General features: G+C 35.4%; 1 protein-coding gene across 4 annotated transcripts in view; it reads right to left on the bottom strand.

Annotated features, from left to right (window-relative positions):
• Window positions 1-16,592, bottom strand: part of CALCR (calcitonin receptor) — a 121,363-nt gene that overhangs the window by 25,612 nt on the left and 79,159 nt on the right. For all 4 annotated transcript variants that reach the window (XM_079149672.1, XM_079149674.1, XM_079149673.1 and 1 more), the window contains 4 exons: window positions 12,390-12,543; window positions 9,809-9,919; window positions 5,929-6,041; window positions 2,511-2,602 (listed from right to left, as the gene is read on the bottom strand). In XM_079149672.1, the coding sequence (XP_079005798.1) occupies window positions 2,511-2,602; window positions 5,929-6,041; window positions 9,809-9,919; window positions 12,390-12,543 (470 nt within the window). The remainder of the gene's footprint in view (window positions 1-2,510; window positions 2,603-5,928; window positions 6,042-9,808; window positions 9,920-12,389; window positions 12,544-16,592) is intronic.

Raw genomic sequence — 16,592 nt, 5'->3', positions numbered from 1 at the left:
ATTTGTGGTAGGAGCTCATTGTCTGTTTACTTATGTAATTATTTGCTATTCAGTTACAAATTGGTATTTGTATTCCTTAGTCATTTTTTGTACTGGGAATTGAACCCAGGGGTACTTTATCACTGAGCTACATATCCAACCCTTTATGTGTTTTATTTTGAGACATTAAATTGCTGAGGTTTGGCTTGAACTTGTGATCCTCCTGCCTCAACATCCCAAGTTGCTGGGATAACAGGTATGCATCACTGAGCCAGGCAATATAAGAATCTTGTCTATGATATGGACAAAGATTAAGAGGATAAAGAAAAAATAATAGTTGGGCTAAGGGTGTGTACACAGTTGATTATTCTCCCCTTGTTCATTTTCTTTAGTACTATCATGATACTATTTTAACAAAATTCAAATTAAGATTCTATTAGTCTATATATAAATGACTGTACATTTAACTACATCTTTTAAGTATAGAGGACTATCTGGAATCTGAGCTTAGGAAGGAGTTTATCTTCCTCTTTTGTATCATACCACCACAACTATTATTACTACCAATAATACTATGATGATAGCAATAATAATGATATCAAACATATATTTATATTTCTTTTCTTCTTTTTTTTTTTTGGTACTGGGTATTGAACCCAGGGATGCTTAACCATTAAACCCCACCCCCAGCTCTTTTTTTACATTTTATTTAGAGGCGGTCTCACTGAGTTGCTCATGGCCTCACTAAATTGCTGAGGCTGGCTTTGAACTTGAAATCCTCCTGCTTCAGCCTGCTGAGCCACTGGATTACAGATGTGTGCCACTGTACCTGACTCATATTACACTTTTTATGTGTCAGACACTAATCTAGATACCGTATCATTCCCACCTAATTTACTTCCATTTCTAACAAATTTATTGAACTGCAGTTCATTTACAAAGAATATACGCGTGGTCTGTTCCAAACCTACATTTGTAAATATGATTTAGAAAATCAGCTAAGGGCTATGTTGTGGGAGCCTTATTTTTAGGAAGCCTTGCTGTGATGCAAACATACATATTAGTTTCTAACTTAAATGTACAGTTATTTGAAAAGCTTCTGTTTACATTCACCTAAAGAAGACAAAATACCTCAAGTATTCAAGTTGTTTCTTGTGTATTTTCTCACATTTTGCTTTCTGATGTAATTGTTCACACATAAAGCCTAAAGAAAAACATCTTTGGAGTTGGGTTTTGCAGAGACATGCTCTGATGTGTTTTTTATGCCTTATTCTCACATAGGCTAACATATCTCTGAATTTCATTCTTCTGGGGTTTTAGCTATTCTAGCAGATGGCAATTGCCAGACCATGTCTATAGGTTATTTAAACCCAAGTTGCTCCAGGGTTTTCTGACTATTACCTCAGCTAGTGTAACAGCAATAGGAAATTCTGATAAGGGAGTTTTCTGCTTGAACAAAATAAGTAGTTCTTCTGCCTGTTGGGAATTCTACAGAATTTTCATATCAGATATTTATGCATGTTATACATTTAGCTAAATGGATATTTATCAGATATTTAGCCCCACCCTATTCATACAATGAAGAATAGAGTATCAAGATTTTTCCTAATCAATCTAATTTTCTATAATAAAATACAGAAAATCTAAATTTTGCCCGGAAGAGAGTATAAAATTCTAAGTGGAAGGAGATACTGCTCTAGTGTAGAAATTAGAATTCTCATGAAAGGGTAATGTAGTGCCACATGCTTTGATTTAAAGAAATTATGCCAAATTTAAGAAACATCACAATGTAGCCATATGTTACTCTGTCAAATACATGATGAAGAAGGAATCAACACTTAAAATTCTCCATTATTGTAAAATCTGCATGTATATCAGCCTAATCACTTTGCATAGATAATGCAATTAAGTTTAATAGACACAACCTTAGAATAAAAACCCTTATGGGAATATTATTCCTCACAGTGTCTTAGAAGACAAGTGTGGCTGAAAGCAGTAGGTTGGCAAGGACAAAAAATTAACACTAGACAAGGAGCCATCTTCTTCCACCAACTTTAATTCTGGTCAAGCGGGTTAAGGTCATAAGAGAGACTCAGGACTTGCCTTCCTCTGTGATTAACTGCTATCATGGCCTCACCAGCCATGGTAAATGCACTTGTGATACGGCTCATAATTAGGCAGGGTGCATTTGAACCTGTAGCCATGGCCTCTGTATATCAGAGTGGGGATAGGAGAAGACGGAGGAGCAATGGAACCTTTCCATATTACCACATACTGTCCTCATGGGTTCACAGGCCTGTCTTATTTGTGGAAGGAGGCATATTGCCTTTGAAAATGATAATGAATCCTTGTGTTCTCCCAAAGATAGGGTTCAAAAGTATTTCATTTTTTTGCTACTTCATCACTACCAATGGTGCATGTCTTTTAGGATTTGCAAGAGACCTTACCCCAGGCCCACTCTTACAGAATTTGCCACTTATTTCAGTAACTTAGAGAAGAAGATAAAAAGCAGGTGTTGTAAATATACTTACCTGAAGAACACGAAGATCCCCAGGGAAATCACCAAGGTGAAAATGGACAAAGAGTGACCCACAATAGCCAGGTAGTACAGAACATAGGCATTCTGAAACAGAGAAATGAATGAATGAGCACGGGAAGGGGGCGGAGTTTCTGTTTCTAGATGCAAGTCAACATGTTTTCCGTCTTTAAAACCATCTACAAACATCAAAATGAATACTTTAGTGAATGAAATTATTTTTATGTTTATTCATGTTATTTTTTAGAAATCAACTGACCTATTTTTCAAAGAATAAAGTTCCTCGAGATGAATTAAATCTCATTCAAAAATACATTGTGGAAGTAATTTTAAGTGCATGGAAATTATTACCCCAAAGCTGAGTAAGAGATCCTAGCAGGGTTTAACTTCTAGGGTCTTACAGACAGTGGGTATGTCTACCCTACAGAACTGCAGAATAATAATCTACAAATTCTCCTGACTCTTATCACTAGGAATACACACAGAGAGTAGAAAGTACAATGGCAGGTTTTTCTGTGCCTGTATTTAACCCAGGATTAAAATACATACAATTTAATATGTCAATTTAAAATAAATAGATTTGAAAAAAGAAGGCTATCTTTAGTATTTAGTTCGTTGAAGAAGCTGAAGACTTATTCCTTGACGGTCATTTGTTAATTCTATTTTTCCATAATTATAGTTCATTTTATTAATTCTCTCATACTGTTGTGTTAACTGAGTCAAAAGAATGTCAATGTCTTCCTTCATGAAATGCATAATATCATGGCATCATTTTCCTCATTATCCATAATCTTTCCTTTTCTCAAAATTTTGCCATACAGAAGGGAGAGGTTGAGCTAATCGTCCATCTCTGGCTTTTTTGTCTTTTGCCCTTTCTCTCCCTCAGTGTTTCTGTCTTTGTCTTAGTCTCAATCTCTCCGTCTGTCTCTGTTTCTTTCTCTCTCTCTCTCACACACACGCATATAATTTTGACACGTGCTTTTGAAATTAATATTAATTAGTTTTATTCATTGTAATTGATCAATTGGAACTGGGGATTTTGTTTTTCCTTGCTTTATTTTAAAAAATGAGACATAATCTGTATATAATTTTGTACTTATATTTTGTATCTTGACTTCTTGTATGAAATTCCTTCTACAGTTTGTTGGGTCTTGGTTTTAATGCAATGTAACATAGATAAGAAGGATAATTTCTATGAAGTGTTATGAATTTCTGGAATAAATATGACATTTATGTACCTTGAGTATTTTGATTCTTGTCACTTGCCTTGTGAAGGAGCTGAGATTGAAGCACTAATTCTGTTAAAATATTCTTAATGCATGTAGAGCCCTTCGTTTAGTTATGTATATGATTATTGTCCTCAAACAAATATCACCTTTCTAGGCTCCAGAAATTTCAATATAGATTAATCAACTTTTCCTGAATTACCTGTTGTACCATTTGACAGGCATATACATACATATTGATTGACATTTTCACTGCTATCATTCTCCTGATGGCACTTCTTCTCCTAGCCTTACAAGTAATAATGATAAAATTGGAAGAGTTGATTTATAATTGGAGCTGATGAAAACTTCAGAGAACTTCCTGGGAGGGATTTGGGAATACTTTTGAGAAAATAAATGTTCATGTCTTGTCTCTTCTTCCAGGAATTCATTTCCTGGCTATTCTTCTAAGAAAGCTTTGTATAACTTAATTCTATTATTATTATTATTATTAGTAGTAGTAGTAGTAGTAGTACTGGCGATTGAACACGGGGGTATTTAACCACTGAACCACATCCCCAGCACATATCTATCTATCTATCTATCTATCTATCTATCTATCTATCTATCTATCTATCTGGGAGTTCTCACTAGGTTGTCTGGCAATTCTCCTGCCTCAGCCTCCCAAGTCTCTGGAATTATTGGAGTATGCCACTGTGCCTGGTTTAATTCTATTTTTCTAAGAAAACTTTATATAACTTAGTTTATATTCTTTTGGTTGTCTTCACACCACTTCTTTTTAAAAACTATATTTATTTTTGTGAGATGTTTATCTAAGTGTATAAGAGTAAATCAGCAGCTCATAATTTAGTTGCTATCCTGTGTCATTCTGGAGACTCAGAATTTGTTTTTCTTTTTTAAAGTAGATTTTGGGTTGATTTCTTCAACTTTTTGTGACTTTATTTATATGAAGGATATGTAAAACAATTGAATGATAATATTAGGTGAGAAGGTCAGACATGGCCACAATGAAAATTATCTACTTGGGTTTGTACTACTTATAACAATTCAGTAACCTGGGCATAATTTTTCCCATATAATCATAAACAGCATTCACTCAGGAATTCCTTATTTGGTGACATATCACTTCAGTCAGACTTTCTTAAGTAACATCTCTCCATTAGGGTATAGACATGCATCCTCTCTTCGGGTACCATCAGGCAATTTGTAAAGAGGTCACTAGCTTTGGTGCCCTCTTCCTGTGCTTGTGACAAGGAGCCAGGAGACAACTGGGTTCTAAGCTGCCTATTCATCTTGATGTTTTTGTTGTTTGTTTTGTTTTTAATAAATGGAATTTTAAAAAATTTACTCCTGTAGTCTCTCAATAGCAAACACAAGCATGATGTGCCTTTAGTTCCAACCCAGTAATTATATAGTACACGTGCCAATCTCTGAAAGAAGTAACAGGTGCACGTTGCAGCCAGTAGGGATATTGAGAGATCCCCTGGCCAGCTAAACATTTGACACTGTTTTTCCCAGCTCTTTAGGATGAAGAGGCTGGTTGTGGACTTAGCGATGTTTTCAGATTTCTGATGCATGAGACATTATCTGCCCCTTCCCCATTGGCTTAAATAAATGTTTTTAAGAGGTGATGTTCGAAATATTTAGCAGCTAATAAGACACACGTACTAGCAAATCAGAATGAACTTTCTCTGAAAATAATCTGAACAGCCATAACTGTACCAATGAGCCAATAAGGATCTCCACTACAGGGGTTCCTTCAATTCCTGGTAGTAAACCTACCCAACATTAGGGAGGAGAGGGTAATAAGCTTACAACTTGCAAAAAATTCTGAAGTTTTAGAACTCTTACAGGAGGGAGATGTTATGAAGTCCCTTGAAATGTTGCCTGCTTTCTGGCATCAGAGGGGTCTCATCATCTATTTCATGGGCTCTCTCTGCTCTGTCACAAATTGGCCTGATTCCATGTGCTTTTGGAAGTTCCATTGACACTAAATGCCAACCAAGAAAGGAACTGTCATTTTCTCTAATGCCACTTCATAGAGACCCTAACTCGTAGGTCACCACTGACTTCCCTCCATAAAAATCACTTGACTTCTGAGTAGGAGGTATTTTATAGCTATGTACCCATTTCCACATATAAATAACAGCATTCTCATCCAATACTGAAATTTGAAAGAGGACCTACCTGCAGCTTCTCAGGGGTGAACGCATTACACATAGTATAGTTGGACCAGGTTCGATTGTTGTTGGGATGTTTAAACCAAACCCCGTGTTCATCGCAGTATTTGGTAACCCTTTCTGTTAAAGAAAAAAAAATAATCAAAACATTAATATCTCAAAATCCCAAGGAAAAAATAGTAAGTTAAAACTTAAAAGCCCTTTCGAAGTGCTAATCATTTTGTAGAACTTGAATGTGAACGTCAGTCAGTACAGTCCATATGGGTCATGTGTTAATATAAAGTGTTTTATTTAATATGTGTTGTCTCATTTATCTTCAGCAAAGCCATGGGAAGCAGATGTTGCCATTTCCAATGTACAAACTGCAGGCAGATAGGGAGAGGTTACAAAGTCTGACAAAGTCACAAGGATTGAGCCAGGCTTTAAATCCAAGTTTGTTGGTCTCCAAAGTGCTACCCAGGATCTAAATCATATTTTTAGCAGACAAATTTCTGCTTATAAATGGGAAGTATATGAGAACAGGAAGACCATATCTTTCTTTATTTGTAATATTTTTACAAGACTGACTATAAGAAATTGTGGTTTTTGTGGGTCAAATGGTCAAATATTGGCAATTTCATGTGGTTAAATCCAATGGAAATCCCAAACTGAGAGATATAGCAAGAACTCATCTTTCCACCTCTCAAAAAGATTTAATTTAATCATTTCTCTTCACCTTACAAAAACATATTGGGATTCATAGCTTTCAACTTTACTATGTACTTCTTTAAACCTCTTTAGATGCTAGTTAGTGAATTTATAATTAGCATATTACAAATCTCCACCATTGCAATGAAAATTTGTTCATGATTTTGCTAATGCTAATTGTTCATGGTGATCATGTCAAGTTTACTTGGCATTTTTAAAAAGTGATTGTAATGGAAAAATTTATCTTTACTATATTGTTAGAAATTAGCTCTGTAGCCATGTATGTTATGTAGCAAGCAGCGGGGAAAATAATGTATTCATAAAGGAGCAGTATTCTCCTAAACAAGTTCATTCCACTCGTGGACAGACTGCAGGACAAATTTGAAAGGGATGATGGGCATCCCTGTCCTAAACCACATTTTGACCACGTTGGCACCGTGTTGTTCATGTTGATTGCTTGACTCCAGGTGCAGTGCCTTAAGTGACGTCTTGTTAAATTTTGCTTTATTAGCATCTTCCTGAACACTGTCATCTTCTGAATTTCAATACTTTCTTCACTAGTTATCTTTTACCAAGAATTTTTTCCAAAATGAAATGACTGACAATTCGTTAAAGTTTTTGTACATTATTCAGATGTAGCTTTTAGAGCAATAATAAAATCCTAAATAATTTATGTTTGTTGAATATAGATAGACATTTTTACCATGTGGTTTGTGAAAATGGATTTATCTCCCAGTTGAGAGGGTTCCATCTAAAAACTAGGCTGAAAAGATGGATCTGTGCCCAGAAATCTCTATTTTGCTGATCAAAACCTTGCCTTTTAGTCAGTATTTATAGAAACGTTGGCAGGAGCCTGCTGCCACTTTGGAACTGGTCTAGTAGCCTCAATTGCAGAATGGTGCTTTGCGCCAATCAAATTACCTCTAATGTAGTTGTCAAATCAAGATTAATGAAGCATCATTTATTGGGAAGACTCAATAAAGAACCGAAGGATTATCATTAAGTATCATTTACTTAGAGTTTATTGGAATGTAGTTTTGAGTTAGGGCACTGGACAGAGCCCCTTCTTTTTTCACATCTCAACTTTTCCATCAAAATGGGAATTCCCAGAAGTTGGCTGGCTGACCCTGGTTTTAAAAGTACCTCCCTAGAATTCCATTTTAATTATCCCTGCCTTACTTAGGTGGAACTTTGATTTCAGAGACAAATCAGATCTTCCCTTGAAGGAACGGCAAATAACATCTTCCAAACCTTGTCCAGGGATGAACTCATTTCTCTGCTATAATTGGAACTCTAGAGCCATTTAAATGTCCTCTGAACCAGCAGAGTGAAAATTCTACTCTCAGGAAAAGAATCTCACCCTTTAAAAGGGACTTAACGTGTTGCATCTGTAGCTAATCCCGTGTAGTTTCAGCATCTGGGTCTCCTTTATAACGAAGATTTCCACCCCCCTTTCAGGATCTTTGTTCCAGAATTATTTCAGTGGGACAGATTTCTTTCTAGTTTCTTGAGACAGGACTTTTCTGGCCTGACAGTCACAGTGCCTGGAGCTGAGTGGCTGCCTTCTCTCACCTGAGTCCTCCCTGTTCCCTGCAACCGCCTCTTCTGAGGCTGCGCTCTGCCTGCCCGGGGCACAGCTACGCTGTGCACTGGGTTGAGCCTCCCTGGTCCTGACCACCTGCTCACCTGGACTTTCATTGTCTCCTGGTTTCAGCTTGGCTGCACATCGACTCACAGCAGAACGTTTAAAAATCCTGATGTCCAGACTATACTCTGATATCTAATCCCATTAAATCAGAATCTCTGGGTGATACTTGGCATCAGGATCTATTTTGTTTTTTAAGTTTCTTGGCTTCTTGGTTAACCAGAGAATCATTTGCTTCACGCTATCGTCTAACCTGTCCCAGTCTCCACTTTTATCCATCTGCTTAGTCTCTGGAGTGATGCTGTTAACACCCTTCTACATTCCTCTGCATGGCTCCTGAGCACTAATCCTGGCACACTTCTAATTCCACACCTCCAACCTGCTTACAGACACCTGACCATTCACAAACATGTGACTTTGGCCCTTTGATTTCTCACTATACTTGGAAACTTTTCCCTTGGAACCTTCTCCTCCTACCCCTTCTCCCTGCTTGAGCACCCCCGCTTGATTCCTAACCATGCAGTGTGACAAAATTGAGACCTCAAAGTTCTGAAAGTATTTCAATCTGCATGAGTTTATATGAAGACTGAGAAATAATAGTTCTCAACTGGTTTTCTAAACTTTTATACTTAATTATATAGAGAGGGTTAGGTAAAGGCTCAGGAGACTTGCATTCACTTACAGTTTTGTGTCAATTATAGTGAGTATAAAATGAGATAATGTGTATGAAAATATTTTGAAAATAATGTTGAATATTTTGATATTCATTAAATATTTTGATACTTAATGAGGAACATTCATATGCAGTTTTAAAACTAAAGTGAATTTGTTGTCACTCATTTACTTAATGTATCTGTCAGTTGTTCTTGTTGGTCCCAAGATAGTTCAGAGCTGGGTGTTGGTTTGATCAATTATTACACTATCAGTCTTACTTATTGAGCATATTTTAATAATCTGCGGTTAGAACAGAAATGCAGTGTCTAGAGTTACTACCTCCTGATTTTTTTAATTAAACATTTTTCAAGGTTATTTAGAATTTCCATTGTGTACAGCATGCCCAACCAATGTATGCAAATTCTACATCAAGATTTTGCATAAATTACTGAATGTGACAATTGAAAAAATTTTTAAAACCCACTATTAAATAAAACTATTCAGAGTTTTGAGAAACTACTTTTATAAACCAGAACTTATAAGGCTGGTATTGTGGCTCAGTGGTAGAGCACCCGCCTAGCATGTGTGAGGTACTGGATTCAAATTCTCAGCACCACATAGAAATAAATAAATAAGATCTTATGTCCATTTACAGCTAAAAATATAAAAAAAAAATTTAATACCACTATGCATAACTAACCAGCAATATGATATAAAAAATAAAGGCAACTTGCAGTATTTATATAGCCTGAGTAATATTTTAATTGAGGAAACTCTTCAGAATGTACTAAAACTTGGAGTATGACTAGATAGACATATTTTATATATGATTATATTTTCAGATCCATGCAAACTCCAAAGACTTCAGAACGAAAATTTAAAATAAAAATAAATTTTTTACCTGTGGGGTCAAAATCCGGAAAGTAATCTGGGCAGTACTGGAAGGTCAACACTCCAGCCGGAGTGTCATCCCAGCACATCCAGCCATCCCAGGTGCGGTTGCAGTACGGACCTGGGCAGTTAGAAAGAAATTAATGTTTATTAATTTTATTAAATAAAATTTAATGAAAAGAGTGGTCCCAAGACAATTCCACATGTAGCTGATCACATTGCTCTGTCATGATTGCCCACATTTCAAATGAACCAGAGTCGTTTATCATGAAAATAAAGTTTCAAATAACATTAGCCTATCTGTGACTCAATTATTTCACTGGACGAATGGCAGGGTCTGTCCTACTTTGTAAGAGTTTCCACAACTGAGCTTATCAAAAAGCAAGCAGCTGCAAAGATTGCATTTTACTCTGCTCTCCATTTATTTAATTGTGAAGTGAGGTAAATCTAAGGCGTAGGTTGGTTGTTAATCAAATGATTTTGAGATGTATTCATGTTTTTTACCTCCTAAAACTTTACTCTTTAAAATATTCCACCAGGAAATTGAATTCAGATTAGCAGGCCTTGCAGTTCTTGTGAGGCATGTTGTTTTCCTACCATTATCAGTGTGAGGATTTGAAGAACAATTCGGTAAGATAGTATTACTTGAAAAAATTCATGATACTAATTAATTTTTCAAAATTTGAAATAAATTTCCAGGAATAAATTTTGCAAAGCTATCAGCATATTGCATCTAATAAATCTTTTAAATTGTTCATTTATTTATTTATAAACATTGAATTCTAGGAATTGACAAGAGATACTGAATTTTCTGCATGGTAGTTTGGTTCTCACAACTAAATGCTAAATGTCTTATTTGGGAGGCCAGGCTTAAATTAGAAAATTAAAATACAATTGAAAGCTGTCAAAAACTGTGGAATCCTCAGCAGGATTTAACTATGCATAGATAATTGAGCATATCTTATTCTGGAACTTTCCACCGGGATATGGAAATGTTAAAAACAATGACAGCAGCAGAAACAATGAAATAAAGATATTCACTTTACCTATCATTAATGGAATTTACATTTTGGTAGGGTTTACTCTATTTGTTCCTTAAAAGAAATATGTGTTATATGCACTGAATCTTTCCTTCAGAAGCTGTCCTTTTAAAGAATCTTTTAGAAATACTAGGAGGAACTCTTATGAAATTATGTGCAAGTTCATACCTAGATAAAACTTTGCTTATAAACATCAATATGGCTTCAGAACATAAAGATCTTGGTAACCATTAACCTTCAAAGGGTTACCTTGGGGAGTGGTATTCTTAATCCAAGGGCATTGAAATTTTTCAAAATTCCTATTGTATTTGCACTTGCAGTCAGTTAGTGAATCACATTTAAAAAGTCTTATTATCTTAGAATTACATTTTATTACTGACTGAAATAATGCTCAGTTTGATCACTTTATGTATTCATTGACTCCAAGTGGTTTCTTACATGAAGATGTACCTCTCTAAAGGTATTCAAAAGAATGAGCCTCAAGCTTTGAAGGCAGTTCTCAAAAAATTTCGTTTGGAAAAAAAAAAAAAATACAATGATCATAGCACAAAAATTCAACCTCCCAAGGTGACTAAGACTAAAGTGAAATAGATTTCACTCACTTGGTCTCTGAAAATAACAGGGATTTGTGTGTGTGTGTTGTCTCACTTCCTTCAAAGAATGGTTTCACCTTTGGATAGAGTTGCATCTAATGCCCTTTCAATTCTTGATAAACACTGAAACCACCACAGACAAAAGAATAACATATACTTGTCTTTTAACTTTTTATTTTTCTGTTTAAAGAAAATGCTAAAAATAGGAACTGGGAACTTTAACCATTTGGAAGGAAACCACGTGTAGTAGTAGAGTATATTTAACTATTTTTCCCCTTGCCAAGTAGGGTTGCCTTAGAATGCACAAGGTTGTACAAGGTCTCATTGAATTTTTTCAAATGTTTTAGGAGGCATGGGAAAAGATATTAATGGATGTTCTAATGCTTGAATATCACATCTTAATTTTCTTCTGGGCCTTCTACAAGCCAATAGAATATGCTGAGCCCTGAAAATGTATCAGCAGTCACATAGAACATTCTAGAGAAGATGATGTCTGCTGAGATGTGTTTTTTTTCTAATTCTCCAGGGAACTGGGGGTAGAAAGGGAGAAGAAATGGCATGGGTTGCCAACCAACTGACAGGGAAGGAAAGCTATGCCTAATTAACCCAAATTAGACTGTTTTGACAGGTTCCATCTCAGGCAAATTCTCTGCCCACCACTTTCCACTTCCCCTTCTTGTCATTTCTCACCTCCCCTCCCTCACTTAGTCCTGTATTGTTCCTGCTTGCAGGTGTGACTCCAGAGTTACTGCAGTAATTTCACCCTGCAGGCAGATGCTAACCAAAAAGAAACCAGATGAAGTTGAGAACTGAAATGAATATTCCACATGAAATACATTCAGAAACCATAGTGTGGAAACTGCTGGTGTATTAAATTTAAATTATCCACCACATCTCTACCCATGGAAAGAAGAGTTTAATGGTGTTTTAAACATATGTTCACATGTCTTCTCTTTACCTTCTCCTTCGTAAGGTGGTAACTGTTCCATGCGGTCATAGCATTTGTACTGGGCATCCATTAGCTTCTTGCGGCCTACGACATACAGGTATGGCTCAGGAATAGCTGTTGGATCGGTGAGATTTGAAGAGGCAGGAAGAATCGGAGTTGGGTGCTGTATTAAAAAGGAAAATCAGTTACTTACAGAGAGTGGGGATGAGTGAACACACAAATGAGATAACCGAAGAGTTTGAAAGCACTTACTGTTCCTTCTAAAAGCAACAATTATCCCTGATCTCCATGTAGAATATTTTTGCTTTATAACTAAAAAGCATATTTACATTTCATATATAAATTCTAGCTACAAATTCTATATTTGTATTAGTATCTATTCACTATTGAAAATGGATAGCACCCACACAAACACACACACACACACATCTCTCTACCATCTAGGATTGTTTAAATTTTGTTATCATTGTTAAGTTTAGAAGTAAACAAAGCAAGTAACATGATTTCAGAAAAATCTCCCAAATAAATCAATTTTGCCTTCTTTGGAACTCTCAAGAATCATGGATCATGCTCTTTAAAACTAGACAGTAGAATAAGATGCTTCATTTATTGGACATTTTTTTCAGATGAATTTTTGGTTGTGCTTGGATTGTGAATGCTGCCAGAAATTTATCATTTATTCCATAGGACAAATGATATATCTTTTCCCTCTGACAACTGACTTTAATCTCTTTAAATTGGTTTCATTAGCACATGACCTACACAGGATTATTCATTTTTGCTAATAAAAATCAATTTAATTTTTAAATATTTATTTTGGTACACTCGCCTTTTCAGTACAGGTTGACATGAGTTTTTTTTTTTTTTTTTTTCTTTTTTTCTAGTTTTGGTTAATCTCCATCACCATCACGGCCCTCTGGTTATCAAAGTTGATGTGTTTGTGTGAAAAGATCACTGTGTATCATACCACCCCAACTGTGTTTATATGGAGTTCAATTTCTTTTGTGACTATGATTGATGTTCTTAGTGGTGCTTGAATCTGATTTTTTAAATTTATATTTTTTTTTATTTTCAGAAAACCTACAAACTTCAGCCTACACTGACTTTTTCCCTGAAGTTCAGAATATTGCTTTCTATCAGACGTAATATAGTACATATTTACTTGACCTATTCTGTCTAAATTATTCCTAGGTTGAAGTTTTCCCAAGTGTACTAATGGCAAAAAAAAAAAAAAAAAAAAAAAAAAAGAAAAAAAAATTACTGTTCTGTATTCTCTGTATTCCCGTCTCTAAAATGAAATTTGTTGCTATTAAATTGAACTGTGCACCCAAGTTACTCTTGTATAGCCTCATTCTTTGTCAGTGGGTGTCCTCCTGTATCTCCTGTGTGAGCTCATCACTACATGTAAGTGGTGTGGCACAAAATGCAACTGAAATTCAGAAAGGGGAGAATGTATGGAGCAAAATAAGGGTGGTTACAGATACTTGGCAGAGTCTGAATTGAACCTTGAGAGTATATAGTGTCTGATTAGTCAGAGAAAAGACAGAAGGGTCTTTAAAATGAAGGGAAGAGAATTTACAAGAGTCCAGAAATTGGAAACAGCCATGTGAGACAATGGAATAGAGACACCCTGCCTGAAGGGGAACTTGTGTAACTACAAGTAAGAAATGGGATCAAGGACTCGGATGGTACAGGGAAAAAAAAAAAAAAGGAACTAAACCTTGTCCTGTCACTTTGAGCAGATTAGAAATCTCTCCAGGTCTGAGTTACATTTATAATAATATCTACCGTCTATGGATATGGTGAGAATAAACAAGAAAACAAATACAAAGTGCATAGCACTTGAAAAGTTTAATACTTTTCAGCTAATAATATCAAAACATGATTGCAAAATAAAAGACATTTTGCAGGATTCTGATTAGTGAAGGCTGTAAAAGGAGAATTTTAGTATAATCCATTTGTCAGGCATCAATGTCCACAGGTTAGAATGGGTAGGGGAGCCCAGAAACTGAAGGCCTGGACAACGCTCAGAACCTCCTCAGATAATAAAGGTGTGAAGGCATGTGTTGAGTGTAAGGAATGGAGAACGGGAACAGTCAAAGAACCCAGATGGTTAGCCCACTATGTAACCAGAGAAATGGTAGTTCCTGAGAAAGGTGAGAGGTCAGAAAAGGAAATCCTTGGCAGAAGGAGGGAGGGAAGAAGGTAAATTCTGTTTTAGATCTGGTTTGCAGATGCCATCTGAGCAGAAGTTTTGCAAAGAGAAGAGGGTAAACACTTAATATTATGATTGCTAAAGAGATGTCCACTAGTTGACATCCACTGTGAATAAAGTTGACACTACTCTTTAAATATTTAGACTATTTCTATTTTTAGTGTCTCTTGAATTTAAGACAGAAGAAAGAAATTAATAAACCTACAAAAGTTTTACACATGTGCAAACCCTTTACTCATGTAGCCAAACATAATTCTGTTGACAAGACTTTTCTCACTGGCTTTCAGGTTAATTGGTAAGAAAACATTCACTGAACTTGATAAGTCAAACAATGAGGTAGAGTGTTGAATAAAACAGATGTGGATCCTGCTCTCATGGAGCTTACAGTCTAGCAAGAAAGACAAGCACTACAAAATAGTCTAACAACAGAAATACCGAACATAAGACAATCATCAGTCATAAACTCTCAAATATTCCATAAGGAATAGGAATATGGTTTGTGAAACTTAAAAAATGTACTTGGAAAAGATTCCATGTTATGGATTCTTTTTCTATAAAATTATTCTACATTTTTATGAATGTGTGTGTGTGTTTTAAAAAATTCAACTAAATACCATGGAACCATCAAAGAAAGGAAGGATAATGGCTTACACATCTATTTTAGATACTTCTTTTTTGTCTCAATTCTTAGAATCTTTAGTTAGTATGATAATTCTCATTTGATATATTATTAATTTCTGGGCTGCCTTCTCAACTTCTTCAAATGAATTTAGAAGATGAATTACCAAATACATATAAATATATATTTATATATATACACACACACACATAAACATACATATATACATATCTTGTCACATATATTAGATATTTTAGACATTAGGGATCATTTCCCATAATTTTGGTTTTCTTTCTAGAAGCAACATTCTGAATTCCGTCTTTAAATGACTGACAACTAATTAAAATATGTTCCTGTACTAGTTGCAAGTCATTGAAGCCATAGGGAAATTGTATGTACAAAGATATTAAGTGAAACACTCAATACTTATATTTTCAATTACATCTTTATTTGATTTAGTGCATATTAACATCAGTAACAGTGAACATATGGACATCTGAATAAGAGTAGGTGTAGTTCATGCCGATGACAGTAGCTTCAATCTTATCATTCTTGCAATATTGAAACAAACTCCAGTGAACGTGGTTTGGAGCCTGGTTCAGTAGAGATTGTTTCAACACTGAAGGAATGAAAAATCAGAACCTCTGTTGTTAGATGAGCCATAGCAATCTCAGTCTGCTCCTGGGCTGGTCCATGTTTGAGCCATGAAGATGGAATGTTCCCAGTGATAGCTGAATGGCAAGATGACTTCCTAAAATAGCATACAAATTGTGGCATTCTATTTGTGGATAGACAGATGAATGGATAAAGGGATAGATGGGTAGATAGATAAATATATGGATGGATAGATGGATAAATAGATGAATGGATAGATGGATGGTACATAAATAGGCACACAGATTGATGGATGGATAGACATATGGATGTGTGGATGAAAGAATAGATGAATAAATGGGTGCATAGATGTACATATAAATGGATGGACAGGTAGATGGATAGAGGGATGGATGGGTGGATAGAGGAATGGATAGATGGATAGATAGATGAATGGATGAATAGGCAGATGAATGGATAGATGGATAGATAGACAAATGGATGGATAGATAAATATATGGATGGATAGATGGACAGATGAATAGATGAATGGATAGATAAATATATGGATGGATAGATGGACAGATATATGAATAGATGAATGGGTAGATGGATGAATAGAGGAATGGATAGATGAATAGATAAATAGGTGAATTGTTAGATAAATGGATAGATGTATGTATGGATGGATGAATGGATAGCTGAATAGATGGATGGATAGATGGATATACGTATGGATGAATGGATAGATGGACAGATAGATAAATGGATGGATAGGTAGATG

Source organism: Sciurus vulgaris, assembly GCF_902686455.1.
Source record: "Sciurus vulgaris genome assembly, chromosome: 8".
Lineage (NCBI taxonomy): Eukaryota > Metazoa > Chordata > Mammalia > Rodentia > Sciuridae > Sciurus > Sciurus vulgaris.
Note: the sequence above shows the minus strand (reverse complement) of the source record. Positions and strands in the feature narration are given on the sequence as shown.